The sequence below is a fragment of the Phytophthora cinnamomi genome, assembly GCF_018691715.1.
Source record: "Phytophthora cinnamomi strain GKB4 chromosome Unknown Contig21, whole genome shotgun sequence".
Taxonomy (NCBI): Eukaryota; Oomycota; class Peronosporomycetes; order Peronosporales; family Peronosporaceae; genus Phytophthora; species Phytophthora cinnamomi.
In genome coordinates, this window is record NW_027150954.1 from 109,891 (window position 1) to 126,845 (window position 16,955).

Genomic DNA, 16,955 nt, shown 5'->3' on the forward strand with positions numbered 1-16,955 from the left:
TCACAGGAGACAAGGGCCGAGTCTTCAGCGGTGGTTCTCCACGCGGCGACATGTCTTCAGCTCGCACGTGGTCATTGCGGCCCTGTTGGGCCTTGGACTGCTAGAAAAAAATGTGAGCTGCTGCTGCCGATCGACCGCAACGACTTTCGTTCCGTTACCGGATTTTTTCTGGCCAATAACAGCCCCGGAAGAAATCCGACTTGCTGAATTAAAAAAAACTGAGCTGCTGCTGCGGACATTGACTACCCCTAATAGATATGAATGGAAACCCTCTCCTCCATTACACAACTCCACAAGGGCACAAACGAAACATTGCCACAATTGCGGAGCCGAAAAGGAGTTTCAGACTCCAGGTAGCCAAAAATATACAATACGCTTGAATGAAAGATATTATTGACGACATTGGCAAACATCCATCAATTTCCACATTCCTAAGGAAAACCCTGGATCCTAGTAATACTAGCGTCCCTCTACAGACTCAGAAAAAGTGGCTCCGAAGTCTCCATAAAGAGCTCACGCAAGTTATTTCCCAAGTGGAAGCAACACTAGGCAACTTGGAACTTCAAACAAACCAAGCGACGACTTTCCTTCCCAACGTAGGAGTCAAAACAGCCGCAAAAATATTCGCATTTCCTCACATACCCCGGGACAAGGTGAAACAACTACTACAACCACAGCTGCTAAACCCCACCCAACATCCTATCTGCCAAGATCTAACTGCTACAACGTTAGAAGATGTTTCCGCCATTGTGAGATTTGGACGCCAACACAGATCGGAACTCCTGCCAATTTACGATGATCTACAGATGCGCATCGCGCAACGTATTTTGCCAGTAAGGTCGCGCTTCTGGTTCCTCAAACATCTAGATCCAAATATCAAGTGCTGCCCTTATCCTACATGCAACAACATAGAGACAGCAAAACATCTCTACAAGGACTGCTCCAAGTATGATGCACTGTGGAAAGAACTGTGGAAAGACTGGTGCCGCTTCTTTGAAGGCCCCCTTTCTTGGACAAATATTGTTTTGCCCCACAAGCTGCAAGTAGCACCACGCTGGAAAAACGAACAAGCTGAGATTATGTCACTATGGAATATGATCACGTGCATTACCCTCCACCACCGCTGGACAGAACGAAACCGGCTCTGCTTCGAGAAAATCGACCCTGAACCACTCAATACCACCCTTGCCGCGATTTACACAACATTCGGAACTCACTACCGTCGGCTGCTTAGACAGACCGACAAGCCGAATCAAAAGAACTTCACAAGCATTCTCAAAAATTTGGCAACATCCAGTTTCTTCGGGGAGTTCCAACGAAGAAACCACGATATATTCCGAGTACGTCACGTTCAGCTACATCTCACCCAACGAACAGGCATCGTATTCCAGACAATGATCGAATAAACGACAAGAAGATAGCACTACTACTTAGCAATTTGAGAAGACCACTAATCGGTAATCGACCATTCTTCCTCTGTTAATAGATATGAATGGAAATATCTAAACAAACTATTCAGAATGAAGGGGGTCTCACCGCCTACTTCCTCGTATCACATGAGCTATCGGCGCTCAAAGTTACGGTTGCCGCCAATGAAGCCGATATGTCTTCACCTTTCTTAGAGCGGTAACTGCTAACACGCGATCCCATCACAAATAATGCTATCTTCAAGTTTGAATAACAGTGATTCTGTAGATATAATTGGTTTTATGAAATGTGATCTAGTTGTCTCAAACAACCGGAGACAAACCACCAAAATCTAGTCAATACAGTAACTCGCTTAAGGACAAGAAAACAACAGCACTCACTTAGAATAGTATACATCTGAAAACTAGATACCACGCAGTTTTTAGGCAGTCAACCCCCGACGGCCCCGCCGCAGACACCAGCACACAACGGGCAGCGAAACGACCTCCATGCATGCGAGCTCGATAGCACCATCTCGAGGCGCTGATGTTGAAGGATGAGCCGTCAGCGAGACGTATGAGTAGCTCGGTGCGTGAAACGTCCTGGGCGTGTTGGTGCAGTGCCAGTGGCGCTGCCAGTCTCGCGCCGACGTGGCCATCCACGGCTCTTGGAAGAATAACATCGAAGGCACGCACGGTGGCGCAAGTGGGCACTGCGCCTTCTACTCTGCTGAAGGTTGCGCACCGTCTACTTAGTACGATATTGTGTGAGGAATCCTCTTTCGTGATCTCTGCTCAGTTTTTGCGTAATTTTCAGCTTACAAATCCGGGTATTTTTTCTGCTTATCGGTACTTTCGATGCTTCGACGAACCCTACACTGTACTAGTATTGTATATGTACACTATATGTACTGGTATTAAATTGCAACAGTACTGTACAAATGCGTACTACATCCGTAAACCGCTCACCATCCTGGTGGCGATCCTACTTCCCAGAGTCCGAACAACTTAGGGTGCCGTGGATTTGCTGTTCGGAGCTTCGAACGTGTGTTTCTGGATTTCTGCGTCAAATTGACTCCGTCAACTCGTGCTTGCTCCCCGAACCATCACTTCCGCATTATCGACGACTTCGGACGAGGTTATTAATCCCAACTGAGCCGTCTATGCGGCGTCACCCACTCACGCTTCTAGCGACCGCCGCCCTTGCCGCTTTAGCTGCAGCGGAAGTCCAGGCAGACGCGCCCAGCACTCAACTCTGGGCTGACAGCCTCGGCACGTCCGTATCAAGGCTATTGAGAACCCACAGGGACACGGCAGAGAATGAGGAGAGAGGTATCACCGCCTCAGACGTCTCGACGCTCACCAACACGTTGAAGTCCACCACAACAATCGATGACGACCTCAAGGCCTTAATCGGAAAGGGAGAGTCCGCGGACGACGCCTTCAAGCTGCTGACCCTTGACAAGGCAGCGGATGATCTCCTCAGCAACCCGAGGTTGCAGTCATGGATCAGCCACTTGAAGCTCTTCAACGAGCAGAACCCCACCAAGCAAACGACGTTGATCGCGACGCTGACAGCCCACTACGGCGACGAAGGTTTGGCTAAGATTATTGAGCAGGGGAAGCAAGTTGCCAGCACGGAGGCGCTTGCCAACCGCATCCAGGCTGAGCAGTTCCGGGCCTGGCTTGATGGTAAAAAATCGGCGGATGATGTCTTCAAGTTACTGACCCTCGACAAGGCGGCGGATGATGTCCTCGGCAACTCACACCTACAAACTTGGATCAGCTACATGAAGCTCTATAACAAGGAGAACCGTAAGCAGCACACGAGCTTGATCTCGACGTTGAGGGCCCACTACGACGATCTAGAAGTGGCCAAGATGATTGGTAAGGCGAAGCAGGTACCGGGTACGGCAACCATGGCTACGTATCTGGAGATCGAACAGGTGCATCTCTGGTTGGAGACTGCACAAACGCCGGACGATATTTTCAAAATGTTGCAGCTCGACAAGGCGAAGACTGATCTGTTCAAGGAGCCTCAAGTGAATGCCTGGATGAAGTACATGGACGCCTACAACAAGAAGTTTCCTCGTGAGAAGGTCACGTTTTTCTCGTCATGGAAGGACGGGGAAATGGTTGCCTCGCCGTTGAAGGACGCTTACAAAGATGACGACTTGGTACCTATGCTGATCGCGGCGAAGAACGTCCCAGGCACGGAGACAATTGCAACACGTGTACAAGGTGAGCTGACCCAGCGGTGGATGGCAGAGAAGAAGGAACCCGACCAAATATTTTTACTTCTAAAACTGGACGACCCAAAAACCAAAGACACTCTGCTTCAAAACCCGCTTTTAATCGCGTGGTTGAGGTATTTGGACGCTTTCAACAGCAAGTACTCTGGGCACAGCGATCTTGCGATCTCCACAATGATGGGAAAGTTTTCGAGCAAGTCTTTGGTGACAATGATTTTGAAGGCGACCAAGAATCCGAGCACCGAAAGCGTCGCAAAGCGACTAGATACTGAACTGGTGGAGAAGTGGTTCCAGAATGGCAACACCCCCAGCAGCGTCTATGGATTGTTGAGCCTCAAACAGGACGGCAATAAATTGTTTGACAGCCCATTCGTCGCCAGTTGGCTGAAGTTCACCGATTATTTCAACGCGAACGTGAAACCCGGTGACGCAACCAGCGCAATTTCCATCTTAAGGAAAGACTTCAAGGACGACGTTCTAGCTAAGATGCTTGTTGATGCGAACAAAAACCCAAGCATGAAGAAGACGTCATTCGGTCTCCTAGAAGATCTTACTGCGTATTGGATGACGAAAACGCGAGACCCTGTGAAGGTTTACCATTGGCTCCGCCTGCACGAATCGCAGGAAGAGGACGTGGTGGGTCTGTTCAACGAATATTGGAGGGTTTACAAGGAGCACGTCCGTCAGCAAGTAAAAGGATGATTAGAAATGCAATGCAACAAATAGACCTTTTGACACATGGAGTACAGTGTATTTACAGGAATGGGCTCAAATCTATCCAGTTCGAGAGCCAAAGCGTATCGGAGGCGTTTTTTTTAACGGGGGATGAGGGATAATTTACCCTCTCTCCCATCTCAAACTGCCTCGTTGTAGCGTATCACCAACACTGATGACGTTTGTGTACAGCTCGCCATCATGGATGATGATGACATCACACAGTTTGGATACTACATACTGTAGTAGTACGGTAGGCATACTCGCTCGTATTAATAGTGTGCTCTGCGGGCGCTCGCGTGGTGCTAGTTCCTCTAATCTTAACGCTTCGTTTAATAATCACAGTTGGGTCGATTCCAAGACTTCATCCAACTGCGTAAAAAGTGTTGCTTTTGAACATGTGCAAGAAATTAGCCTCCTATCATTATAACACAAGACATCAGCTAATATGCGCGTGGCTATTTGTGCCTGAACTAACCACCTTTCTTTGTGCAGGGCCGAATCTCATGATGTGCCATTGCCGACTCACCAACACTGTTGATCTCAGAGCACTAACAGAGCGAGATGAAGTCAGGCAATTGGTGATTAGAAAGTGGTGCTTGCCAGACCACTCGCTCCGTGTGATGTGAAAATTCATTCGTCTGGATGCAACAAGCTCACTTCAAAACTTGCTCTCAGCCCACTGATCTGAATCGCAAAGAAACGAGATAGCGCCATGAGCGTGGTGCTTGCGGTGTTCGCTATTCTCATCGCAAGTGCCGATCCAGCTTCAGCCAAGACCGGCCTGACACTACCCGTGATAGTCGAGTCCTCCACTCAAGAGCATGCACGTCCTGACGGCCTATATCGAGCCGCGAGATTCCTGCGAACTCACCAGATCTCAGAGGACCAAGACGACGACACCATCGGAGAAGAAAGAGTTTTTGGGTTCAAGTCGAAATCCGCCAACGCCGAGAGAATCGAGGAATGGCTGAGACTCGGTCAATCCTCGGACGACATATTCACGTTTTTGAAGCTTGATTCCAGAGTTGACAAGGTTCTGACAAACTGACACTTCAGGGAGTGGAAAGAATACGTTGGAGTACGCAACAAGGACCAATCGCCTGAAATGGCAATGATCACGATCTTGATGGAGAAGTACGATACCGAACCTGTAGCGGAAATGCTTCAGGCGGCCAAGACGGTATCAGCCACGAAAACGATCGCAACGAGGCTGGAGAAGGCGCAATTCGAGACATGGTACAAGCAGGGTCTTAAACCGGCTACCGTCATCGACGACATGTTCGGAGGGAAATTTAATGTCGTCTCAGAACAGGCCAGGCCGACTACCGCACCTTCTTGACTAAAAGCCACCCCGAATGGTTCGATTAGTTGGCCCTGCCGCGTTTACTTCACAAATCTACGTGACCCTATAGTGTCGCCTCCAAGCACCCAAACGCTGATCAATGGTAGCGTTATAAGTAATCATCGCCACGATGGTCTTCGTGTCGGCCTCTAATTGATGTTCCTCCGGATATGACATGTCCTAACACTTTTCTACTTGTGCATAGGAACGCACAGACACCAGGTCTCTGCACGCATACCTTTTGTACGCTCAACTTAATTGAACATATTACTCTGTCGACAAAATCTCATCGTATTTCGTGCTGCATATCACCGATACTATGCTGTTAATTATGGATTAACTGCAAGCCTTCGTGGGTGTGTTGCGGACAGCATGTCACTGTGTGTTTCTCGAAGCAACACAAAATGACGGATAATTACCAGAAAGCAGAATGTCGCCAAGTAGGATGCATCACCAAGCTCTGCCGATAAACTTGTTTATTCTGTTCTATCTAGCACTATAGTGTGAATCGATGGTTGGTAAGGATACCGAGTAGAGGGATGACATGTGCTGATGTTGAACGCTAAAAACTGGTGAATGGCTGGAACGCGAACATTTACCGTAACTCGCAGTGGAACATTACCAGCTTAACTCGACTGGCGTTGTTATGGTTCTGCGTTTTCGCTTAGTAGTGTAATTAAACACTGTTTTCGTACAAGTAAAAGCAATGCCATTCTTTACATGTACATAATTCGATGTATTATTACTCCTATTTCTTTTTCTTTTACAATAATATCTTGCATATTGATAATATGGTACCTTTTTCTATAATTTGCAAGCGGGTTTCACGGTGGATAGATCCCGATAGTGCACTGCGATGAATAACAGACGTAGACAACAGCGAGGTTTTAAACATGGTGATAATACTGCAGTGTTTTTCGGGGATTGACTCATCAACTACACCTGGGTATGCTAGCAACGATGTTCGCTCCACAACAAAAGCAACATCTATGCTGTTCTGCTCTCGTGCGGAGTAATAAAGCAGAAATTCTAACTACTCTGTGGGTACGTGTAGCGGCAGCCAACATGTAAAACCCCGAGGGCAGATCGGCATACGTGAACAACTCGTACGGTGCACGCGCCAATGCGCATCGAGGGCCATGCCACGACAGTGACCTAGCAGAACTCGCCAAGTTTCTCGCTGTCTGTTCACTTGTTAGATTTTATGTTTTGCGGTCAACGACGATTGTACTCGGGCATGAAACCCCTCTGCCCGAATTTATCGTGTACCCGGCGGCTATGGCAATTCGCATTTTTACCGAGCGATGGCACGGTTTGTTGCGTAATTAAGTTTCAGGAAATCTGGAACGCCGTTGTGCCTCCGTGAACGCCATACTTCTGTAAGAACAGGATTAACAGAACTGCGCGGACCAATTGAGCTCATGTAGAACGTAGGAAAGTTGTCACTGCTTGACCAACAACCACATTTAGCCAAAATGTGTGCGTTTTTGCGCTAATAATTATTCACGAGAGTGGGCACCACCCGGGTGGTAGAACAGCACACACACTCGAGGCACAGCAACGTAACGGCGCTATTATAATAGCTTGCTCTACAACAGTATTACACCGTACAAGAACGACAGAGCATCAATTTTAGTCAATAAGAGAGAGCCCCCAAGCGTCGGCACCAGCGACTTCCCAAGTCAATTCAATCCCGAACGCATACGTAAGAACTGTTGGTTGCGATCCCCAAAACTGTGTTCATTATCTTTTTGTCGGTACATTACGATGCCCTTACACTGAAGATCTTCAAATGATTGCAGGGTCAACACATCGACAAATCAATGCGCGGTACATTCATTTCAACCGTGTGTCATCGACATGCCAAGGAAGACTTTATTGAGGCCGAGGAGACGGAGGCGGCGGGTGTAGCTCGTCCAAGATCGGATCCAGCCCGTTGCCTTTAGCAAGAGTATCCAGATCCATCGCGAAGGCACTAAACGGCACCACCGCAGACTCATCCATTCGCTCCACAACATACAATAGCTGGCGCGGCTTCTTCTTCACCTCGTTCAGCGAGATCCCAGCGTGACCCACGAATCCGTCAAAATTAAAACTTTGCTCACAGCAAGTGCACGTGACTAGGCGCGACGCGACCGCCTTCCGATTGAACGCCAGCCACCCCGTCTTGCGCGGGAACGAGTCGTCGGGCACTGGCGTTTGCGACCTCACCACACGGTCTGCAAGGCTGCCGTTTGACATGTTCATCACGTACTTTGGCGAAAGACACACCACCTGCGCCAAAAAGTCCAAACTTGCTGGGTCCGACAATCGCGCCGCTAGCGAAGTCTTGTCACTCCGGTGCTTCGGGCGCTTGAATAGCGCAAGCGCGCGGAGTCTGGTTATTGTTGCTGGTAGCGCCTCCGCGGCTGCCTCCGGGTCCGTCATAGTCATCGTGGGTGCGACGACAGCAGCAATCGCTTCATGCCGCACAGCGTGTCCTTTGCGTGACTTGGTAGGTGTGTTATTCGCACTTTGACGTGCAGCCCAGGCCCTAAGAGCAGGCAGAAAGTCGTCGAGAGTAGTATGGTGCGTAGTATCACGGTGCTCGACGAACAAATATGGCATCGGATCTTCGTTTGCGCACCTCACGTCCTTGACTAAATCGCTGTCTGTGTGGTGGGCAAACTCAGGGTAGCTGAACAACTTGTCGCAACACTCGCACTGAATGACTGCCTTTTTCTTCAGCGACCACTTGCACGTTCCTGTCTTCATCATACCAGACACGCGAAGGCTAGTGGTCCGAGAGCACACGACAGGAAAACACCAGTAGTCGGTTTTGCCTTCGCGTTGTACGCGCACCGCGCCAACAAGATCGTCCCCTTTCAGATCAGGCTGCTCGGGCTCTCCAACAGGCTCGTACTTAATCTTTAGTGAGCTGTCGTCTTCCTGCTGTCGTGTGGGTGCCGGTCCCTGATTCATATGAGACCCTGCACGCTCCTGTTTACAAGTATCATCCGTTAGTGGTTGTGACGGCTTTGGATTACTTTTGGTCTCGCTGATTTGTTGGGCAACTGTTGTCTTCTCCACTCCTGCTGGTTCTTCTGAAGCAGGCTGGTTATCCACGCCATCATTCACATCCATAGGGTCAGCATTATTAACGTCGTTTTCCTTCTTTGGCTCATCACCTTCCAGTGACTTCGAAGGTTGTGCTGCCCGTTCGTCGACAACTTCCTCGTCGAGGGCTGCACTGCTTCCTCTAGTACGCCGACTGCGTGGCGTCGAGTTCGAGCTTGGCGCTGAAATCGCTGGCTTCGCGGCGCCGAATTTCTTCGCTTTTGCTCCTTGACCTTTCTGGTCTCTCTTGCGCTGCTTCTCTAGCTCCATATCGTTCATCATATGCACTAGCTTCCGCTGACGGTAGTACACCACTTTTTCCGGCTGAGAGCAGGTCGGGCAGTCGCATTCCCACAGATAACCTCCACTTTCACAAAAATCTACGAACGCAGCCCTGCACGACACACACCGGAAGATGTTGCCACGACGCTCAGGTGCTTCGAGCTGCAGGCGCTCCAGCTGGTTCAGAATCGGCACCTTCGCGTCCACATACGGCTTGAACGCATGCCAGAAGCACTGCGCGTGATACACCCGTCGACACGCGTGGCAATGCATCAGCACGCACAAATTGGCCGTCTTTCTGCAGAACTCGCAGTGGCGGACGTCGTCTCCTTGAACTTGCTCTACCGAAGGATTCACCTTGGTCTTCGACGTCCCCGCCTGCTTGTTCTTGGTCTTGCTCTTGTTTTTAAGCTTCAGCTCGGGACTTGTGGTCGTGAACGGCAGTGGCGGGAGGTCCGTGATGATCGGCGCAGCTTCGAACACCGGGGCCTGACGTCGCTTCTTGCCTCTCTGCGGCTGCAGATCGGCACTGGCGATATCCAGCGTGTCCTGCGTTACTGTCTTGCTGCCCTGCGTTGCCGTCACTCGAGACCTCTTGGCAGGAGGTGTAGCCATCTCACTTGTCCGCTTCTTGTCGATAGATGTGGGCTCCACCATCAAATCCTGCTCCATGGGTCTCATCAAGGCCGATGCCATGAGCATCCCTAGCGAGCCTGCCTCCTCCTTGGCTTGCCGCGCCATGTCGGCGTTGGCAGCGGCAGCTGCGGCCCTCGAGGGTCTTCTCCTGCCTTCCTCCGCCGGAGTCCGCTCTTCCTTCAACATGGCTACATCTTTACCTTCGTCAGCCGACATGGCTACATCTTGGGTTTTGGCTTCACCCTCTGCTGGGGCAGGTTGCGGAGGCTTCTCGGGCGCTGCAGCGCTCGCGGCCTTGGCGAACATGACGCTGAGCGGCGTCTCCTCCTCCTCCTGGACCTGCTTTGCCATCTCGGCGTTGGCTGCTGCAGCTGCAGCTCTCGGGTGGTTGGTGCGGCCACCGACGCCGTCTGCAAGATGGCTACTCCCGCTGCATTTCATGGCTACACTCTGGCCGTCCAATGGTGGCTCCTTGTTCTGCGTCTCCTGGGTATCCTGGGGCGTTTCCGCGCTTGAAACTTGGTCTTCGTCTGCTCTGGTGGGTTGTGCAGACGACGGCGTCGCCGGATCTGCCGTCTCGGGCATGTCTGGGCGCGCAGGAGCCTCCGCCGCCGACGCGCTCGTGGTGGCCATGAGGTGTCCGGCTGTAGTGTGGGAGGAAGGCTCGGTGATTGGCCTAAAACGTGATAACTATCCAACCGCATGTTATGATGGGAGATAGGTTGATGGATTTGTGACGTACATGGCTACGTCAATGTAGCCATTTATAGAAGTTGAAGTTTTTTTCGTGGTTTACCACTACACTAAACTGTGCACTGTTCTGCCGGGGCGAGATGCACCCGAAAGCTCCGTCGACGCCTAAAGGCCGAGGAAAAGGCCGCGGACGTGCCAGTCGAGCCAAGATCGCCAGCGTGAAGGTGGCTTCGAGAGCCAAGACGCCGCTCACAACTTCAACTACTAGTGCACCTGCTGCTGTATCGGAGACCAGCGATACTGTGAACGATACCAATGCTGCCACGACTAATTCCAGTGCTCCTAGCGGCCGAGCAACTGAGAACTTGGCCGGCAGGCTGAAGGGCTTCAGTCGGGCGGCGCACTCGATCATCTCCATGCACAAGTTGCAGAAGTCCGTGGAGGACGTGGCCCAGGCGGAGCCGAGCGATCCGTGGGCGTCGGTCATGACTAGCGTGGTGCGTCGGGTGTCACGACTCGGTCCGGTTGATGCGGGGGTTGTTCATACAACGAATGGTGGCGGACCTGTCGCGACCGAGAAGCGCATCTCGCTGGCGCAGATGCTCAAGAGCAGGGAGATGAAGAACCTGGTGCAGCAGGCGCTGGTCGCCAAGCAGGTCGGGCGAGCGGCGACTGTGCCCGAAGGGCAGTCGAGAGTGATGTCGCACTGGATCAAGGTGTCCACGCTGAAGAGGAGACAGCAGGAGCCGGACGAGGACGGCGCGGTGGGTGACAACCCAGCAGACAGCAACAACAACGAAGAAGATGAGGACGGTGCCGGGTGGGAAGAGCTCGACGGTGTGCTCTCAGGCTTCGACCTGGACGAGACGTCCAAGGCCCACCACTTGTACGGACGAACACTTATACTGGAGGAGTCTTGTCGTCGCGCACTCGCGCAGGACGGGGAGCAGCGCTCCCAGATGGACCTTCAGGCGCTCGGCGTCTGGTTCCAGACGACGAAGCTCAAGATCACGACGGACTTCGAGCGCCTGCAGCCGTCCGAGCTTGACCTGCTCTGTCGACGCATGACGTGCGTGACATTCCACCCGGACGAGACCATTTTCCGACAAGGCGATGAAGGTGACGCGCTGTACATCGTCTTCAGCGGGACGGTGGAGGTTCGCGTCAGCCAACGGATCCTCGGCGAGGTGGTGGAGGTCACAGTGTGCGAACTGGGCAAAGGGGACTACTTCGGCGAGCGCTCGCTGCTCAACAACGATGTGCGGGCTGCCACGGTGCTGTCGAAGAGCGCCACCGAACTCGTCAAGATCACGCGGAACGACTACAACTTGATGCTCAAGAACGACCAGCTCGAGTTCCTCTCACGGATGCAGATTGCCAACGGTATCGGTGTCCAGCGTCCTGTACAGCGCACACAGCGAGAGTACGTCAAGGTGTTGACCAAAAAGAAGCACGCACGCACCAAGGCCGACGTCGCTATGCTCAGCGAGTACCTCCAGACGCTGAAGTTCTTCCGGAGTTTGCCGAAATCCTTCGTCCGCGAGCTTTGTCTTGTCGTTGATTTCCAAACTCTACCTGCAGGAGCCTGTGTGTTTCGCGAGGGTGAAGTGGGGGACTTATTTTACATCATTTTCGGCGGCTCCGTGGACGTCAACATCAACTCCAAGGACTTCAAAGGCAATGTCCAGATGACCAAGCTCGTCAATCTAACAGAAGGCGCTCACTTTGGGGAGTTAGCACTCATGAAAGGCCGAGGCGTGCGCAGCGCGACGGTGGTCACACGCGAGGAGTGTCAATTGCTGGTGATCTGTGAAAAAGACTACAATTCTACCCTTCGGCGTATGCAGAAGAAGGATATGGCGAAGCGGGTGGGCGTCCTAGACCAGATTCCGATGTTCCAGACACCAGAGTGGACGGGAGAGTTGCTCAAGGAGCTGTCGTACGTGTTGCTGGAGCAGAAATTGTCTACTGGGAGTGTTCTTTACAGCCAAGGCGATCGAGCTACACACGTCTACTTTGTTGTTCGCGGCGAACTTGTTGTCACGAAAGAGATCGCAGACCCATTCACCCACGTCAAGCATGAGGTTTTCGTTGAGCGTATTGGCCGCTTCCGGGTCGTCGGCGATGATGCGTACGTAACGAGATGCCAAGTATTTTGGTTGTTGTGTGCTGATTGACAGTGTTTGTACGCAAATGTAGGGCTGCTGGGGCGAATTTCAACGAGGTGATTCATCGGGAAGTGACCGTCAGCGCCAGTACTCCAGTGGAGGTGCTGCTTCTCTCGAAGTATGATGTATTTCATCGACTGTCCCGGTCGGCTCGAGAAACATTACGAGCTGCAGCCCAGTCACACGCAGAGAGCATCGTGTACTTGGATCGATTCCACAAGACGCAAAAGTGGGAAGCGTACAAGCAAAAGATACTTCGAGAACATGTGAACCATGAACGCATCGAAAAGATTTTACCGTCTGCTGCTGCTGCCCTGAGGCAAGGAACAAGAAGGGACTTTACTAGCAGCATCCCTGCAAAAGTTTCTCAGTCGCGTCAAGCTACAGCTGCAACAACAGAGTCACGAAGTAGTTCATCGAGCCCCAAGATGGCTGATTCGGAGAAAGCACCCCAGTCATCTACAGCTACACTGCCTCCGCTACCTCTTCCTCCTAACGGGGATAAGCTCCCTAATACGTCTCGCAGCACAAAACCAAGCAAAACGGCAAGGCAGGCGTTGGTCCCTGCGCACGAGCTCTTGTTACTGGCGCAAGAAAAGAAAGCTATGAAGAAATGCTTCAACCCTGATCAAACACTCGGCAATTACGTCACATCGTTCAACGTGGATGCGCCTCCCAGTGCCGCCCGACAGCGGCAGCTAGACGGCGTTTTGGCAGCAGAAGAACGGCGACAAGCTGAAGTCTTGAAGGAAGGCAACCCGTTGGCGTTTTTCGACATCAAAGTCGTGGAGAAACAGGCTTGCACGTCATGGAATCGTACGACAAAGTCCCTGGAGGAGATTGAGCAGGATGACAACAATGCTCAAGCACCAGAAACTCCTCGACCGTCGTCCGTATCGCCGTTGCGCCAGCCTTCTCCGAGTGTAAGAAACTCGAACCGGAGCTTGAAGATCACCTCGCAAGCACTGAGCCAGCTTCTCCAGGAGAACTTCACCTTCTCTCGTCCTGCAGGACCCAAACCACAAGGCCGCGACGTTCGAAAAGCTAGGTTACAGCAACCCAAGATGGTCTCCATGACCGCCAATCGAAAATCTTCGTCTTCTCCATCAAAGTTGCATTCACCGTCACGCTTCACGGCTGAGCGAATGCTGTTTGAGAGCGTGAGCGAGGCAGATTATGCAGTCTTTGCCATCTTGGAAGAAAGCGGCGACGAGCGCTCCGAAGCCACCTTTCCGCCCAAGAAGTCTCCACTTTTTCAGATTCTCCAGTCGGCTCGGTCGCTCGTCGCAGTCCGTGAAGCCGCCGAAAGGTTCCAGGAGAGTGTTGGTGTGACCAATCTCAAATACTACGCTTTGCCACTAAAGGCTTATGCGCTGGTTCCACGCGCCGATCGGTCGAAAATTAATGAGGAACGGCTACAACTGCAGCAAATGGCAGAAATGGGCAGCCCGAGGACGAGATCGCTGTCTAGTGCGTTCACTGAAGAATCGACAAGCTCGCTACATTCAAGTACAGGTGATGGTGGCGTGCACTTCGCGTCATTTCAACAAGTGTTGGTTTCTTCCGTTCCAAGTGCGTCGAACAACAATGAAGTGCGAACAGCTCTACCTGGCAGCGTCGCTGATGCAGCTGATCAAACACCATCTACGAACCAGTCCAGTGGTGTGTCACCTAGAAGGAAAACTTGTAATCCTGGTGCCAACAGTGCCCGAATCACGTTTGCGGTAGCAAGTGTGGTGCTCTCGAGGCTGGAGGTAGCTCAGTCGCAGTACGAGGAGCCGTTTGTGGCTGTGCACGCGCTCTTCTCCTCTGAAATGGAAGCTGTGACCTACGCCATGAGCCTCAAGGCTGCGCAACTACTCAAGAGCTCGATGCTCTGTATTTTCCCCGTGGGAAAGTGGATTTGTCTCGAGCACGCACACGACTGGTGTGTGCAAGTGGAAGCCAACAAGCGCGAGAAACGTTCATCTTTGACTGGAGCTTCATCGACATCAACATCTCCAACACGTACCAGGAGGTTATCGCTTGTGGTGGAACCCCCCAAGCCAATATGGGAGCAAGAGCGTGACGACGCTCGTCGTCTCCACAACTTCATCTGCGTGCGCATTGGCGCCCCGATGCCTGACAAGAAAAAAGATCGAACTGAAGAGAGTGGTGGTTTTACTCCACTGCCACTCGTCTCGTTAGAGGAAAAAATTGACACGCTACATAATTATCTGCAAGCTACAGCAGCGTTCACCGCTCGAACAGGTCACGGTGGTGTCGCGATGCTCAAGTACCGGCAGGTCAAGCGCTTCGGATCGATTATGCGCTCACGTATTTCTGGTGCGCAACCTCACGGTAGCAGCAACAGTAGTGGGAACACCAACTCACCGTCGCCACGATCCTCATTCTCCCACGGCATCCCTGGTTGAAAGTTACTGGGAAAACCACACCTTATTGTTTCGAGTCGAGTACAGTATATCCTGAGAAGTTGTACGATAACAAAATCGGACGAATGGCTTCTACGCTGACTACCAAGCTCGGAGCCGAATGACTCGCTACCATACTGGTTGCGGCCAAGAAAATGTCTACTGCGAATACACTTGCTACGAAATTGGAGCAGGCGCAGTTCAGGAGCTGGGCGCGCGAGGCCAAAACAGCGGACGATGCGTTCAACACAACCACGACATCAGTTATCTTTTGAAGAATCCAGCCTTGGACTCTTGGGCGATATATGTGAACATGCTGAGTTGTTTTCTAGGAGTTCACTACATTGAAGGTGATCTAGCCCACAGTCTTGCTCTCGCGAAGCGGTACCCTGCCTCAGCGTACATCAGGAGGGAATTCAGCTACATACAGGATGTCTAAAAGAAAATCTGAGCACGAAATAAATGTTCAGGCTGCTCAAACTCAATAACGATCGAGAGAAGGTGTTCGGGAGCCCAGTGTGTATTTATTAAGTAAGTCGTGTACGTGAAGAAGGCCAACACCGAGAACCCCTGCGAGTCCATATATCAAGTTCTAAACGAACGCTACGGCGACGAAGTCTTCACGAAAACGTTTGTGGCGGCGAAGCAAAGCAGTCGATTGCTACCAAACCGGAGGTGAACGTCAACATGTGGGTTGCCATTGGTAAAACCGCAGACGGCATCTTCAAGGCCCTCAATCTACACAAGGGAGTCGATAATCTCTTTGAGTTTGCCGGCTGGAAGTCTCTTGTGGCGATGATGAACAAGAAGAACCCAGAGGCAGTCATGCCGGCAGTGCTGCAGAAGCACTACCGCGACGAAGCTCTGGAAAGCATTCTTGTTGCAGCAAGAAAAGTTGGAAATACAATCTCTCTAGCAGCCAGTCTGTAGCAGAAATTGTGGCTGAGTCAGGGCAAAACTGCTGGAGAAGTTCTCAAACTTCTCGAATTGAACAACAAAACCGTTTTTAAGAACCCGGACTTGGAGACTGATTTGAATAAGCGTGACGAGTTTGCAGCAATTTCAGTGTTGGGAAACAGTTTCGGCGAGATGGAGCAGGCTAACATGGTTGCTGTGACGAGACTTGGTGCTACGCTAAGGAATTCTGTCAACGGTATTAAAATACCTGTATCGGTGATTTGCAGACATTGCAGTTCAAGCAATGGCTCGAAAGAGGTGTGACCTCCACCACGTTGTCACGGGGAATCGTGCAGAGTAAGCCCGACAAAAGAGCATCCGCGTGATCGGAGGCTACCAGAACGTCTACAACGCCAACAAGGCGCAAAGGAATGGCTACAGGCGAAGGTACCTGCAGAAATGCAAAGATGGATGATGATGATAGCTGGAGCGGCTACAGGTTCTGTAGTAAAAGCGGGGGCATCAACGTTTGTAGGATCATTGAAGTCGGAGATAGGCTATCTACCGTTGCCCAGCGTAATTACAACTTATAATTCCAATTCACATTCAGGATTTCTCGATACTTTACACATCGAGGGTAGTGAAGTGAGTTCGACACACACTGTGCTGTTTCTGCTAATGAAGATATCACGGCTTTGTTTTCTCAAAACGATACAACGAATGAGCAGTGCTCCTTGGTGAGCTGAGTTCCGACGCAGGCTCGACAGTGAGTCAACAGCCCTGGCCCAGAAGCTAGTACCACAGCTGGGGACAAACATCTCGGTTCGAGAAAACCATCGGCTCGAATGGCGACAGCGGAAACCGAATATACGCGGACATCTGCCCTCGGCTTGATGTTCAGGGGCCCCAGCAAATTTGCGCGGCTTGACATCGTGACCAGCTTCGACGTTTCATCTGCGCGGTCAGCTGCTCGCCAAACCAAATAAAAATCGGACCACTTGCGCTCCAGCAGCACCGATACCTTATCCCAAATTCGACCGATGGGAAAAGCACTA

At 51.5% G+C, this 16,955-nt stretch overlaps 3 protein-coding genes across 3 annotated transcripts; 2 read left to right on the forward strand and 1 right to left on the reverse strand.

The window, feature by feature from the left end:
• Positions 1-2,569: 2,569 nt before the first annotated feature.
• Positions 2,570-4,360, forward strand: IUM83_03467 (putative secreted RxLR effector protein; the record flags this gene model as incomplete). The annotated part of the gene is made up of 1 exon (XM_067927470.1): positions 2,570-4,360. The coding sequence occupies one exon, from the start codon at positions 2,570-2,572 to the stop codon at positions 4,358-4,360; it is 1,791 nt and encodes a 596-aa protein (XP_067795443.1).
• Positions 4,361-7,592: 3,232 nt separating this feature from the next.
• On the reverse strand, positions 7,593-10,364 carry IUM83_03468 (Zinc finger, RING/FYVE/PHD-type; the record flags this gene model as incomplete). Its single annotated transcript, XM_067927471.1, has 1 exon — positions 7,593-10,364. The coding sequence occupies one exon, from the start codon at positions 10,362-10,364 to the stop codon at positions 7,593-7,595; it is 2,772 nt and encodes a 923-aa protein (XP_067795261.1).
• A 200-nt stretch (positions 10,365-10,564) lies between these two features.
• IUM83_03469 (cAMP-regulated guanine nucleotide exchange factor) lies at positions 10,565-15,933 on the forward strand (the record flags this gene model as incomplete). The annotated part of the gene is made up of 3 exons (XM_067927472.1): positions 10,565-12,555; positions 12,624-12,693; positions 15,787-15,933. 3 exons carry the CDS (start codon positions 10,565-10,567, stop codon positions 15,931-15,933), a joined length of 2,208 nt encoding a protein of 735 aa, XP_067795260.1.
• Positions 15,934-16,955: the final 1,022 nt, after the last annotated feature.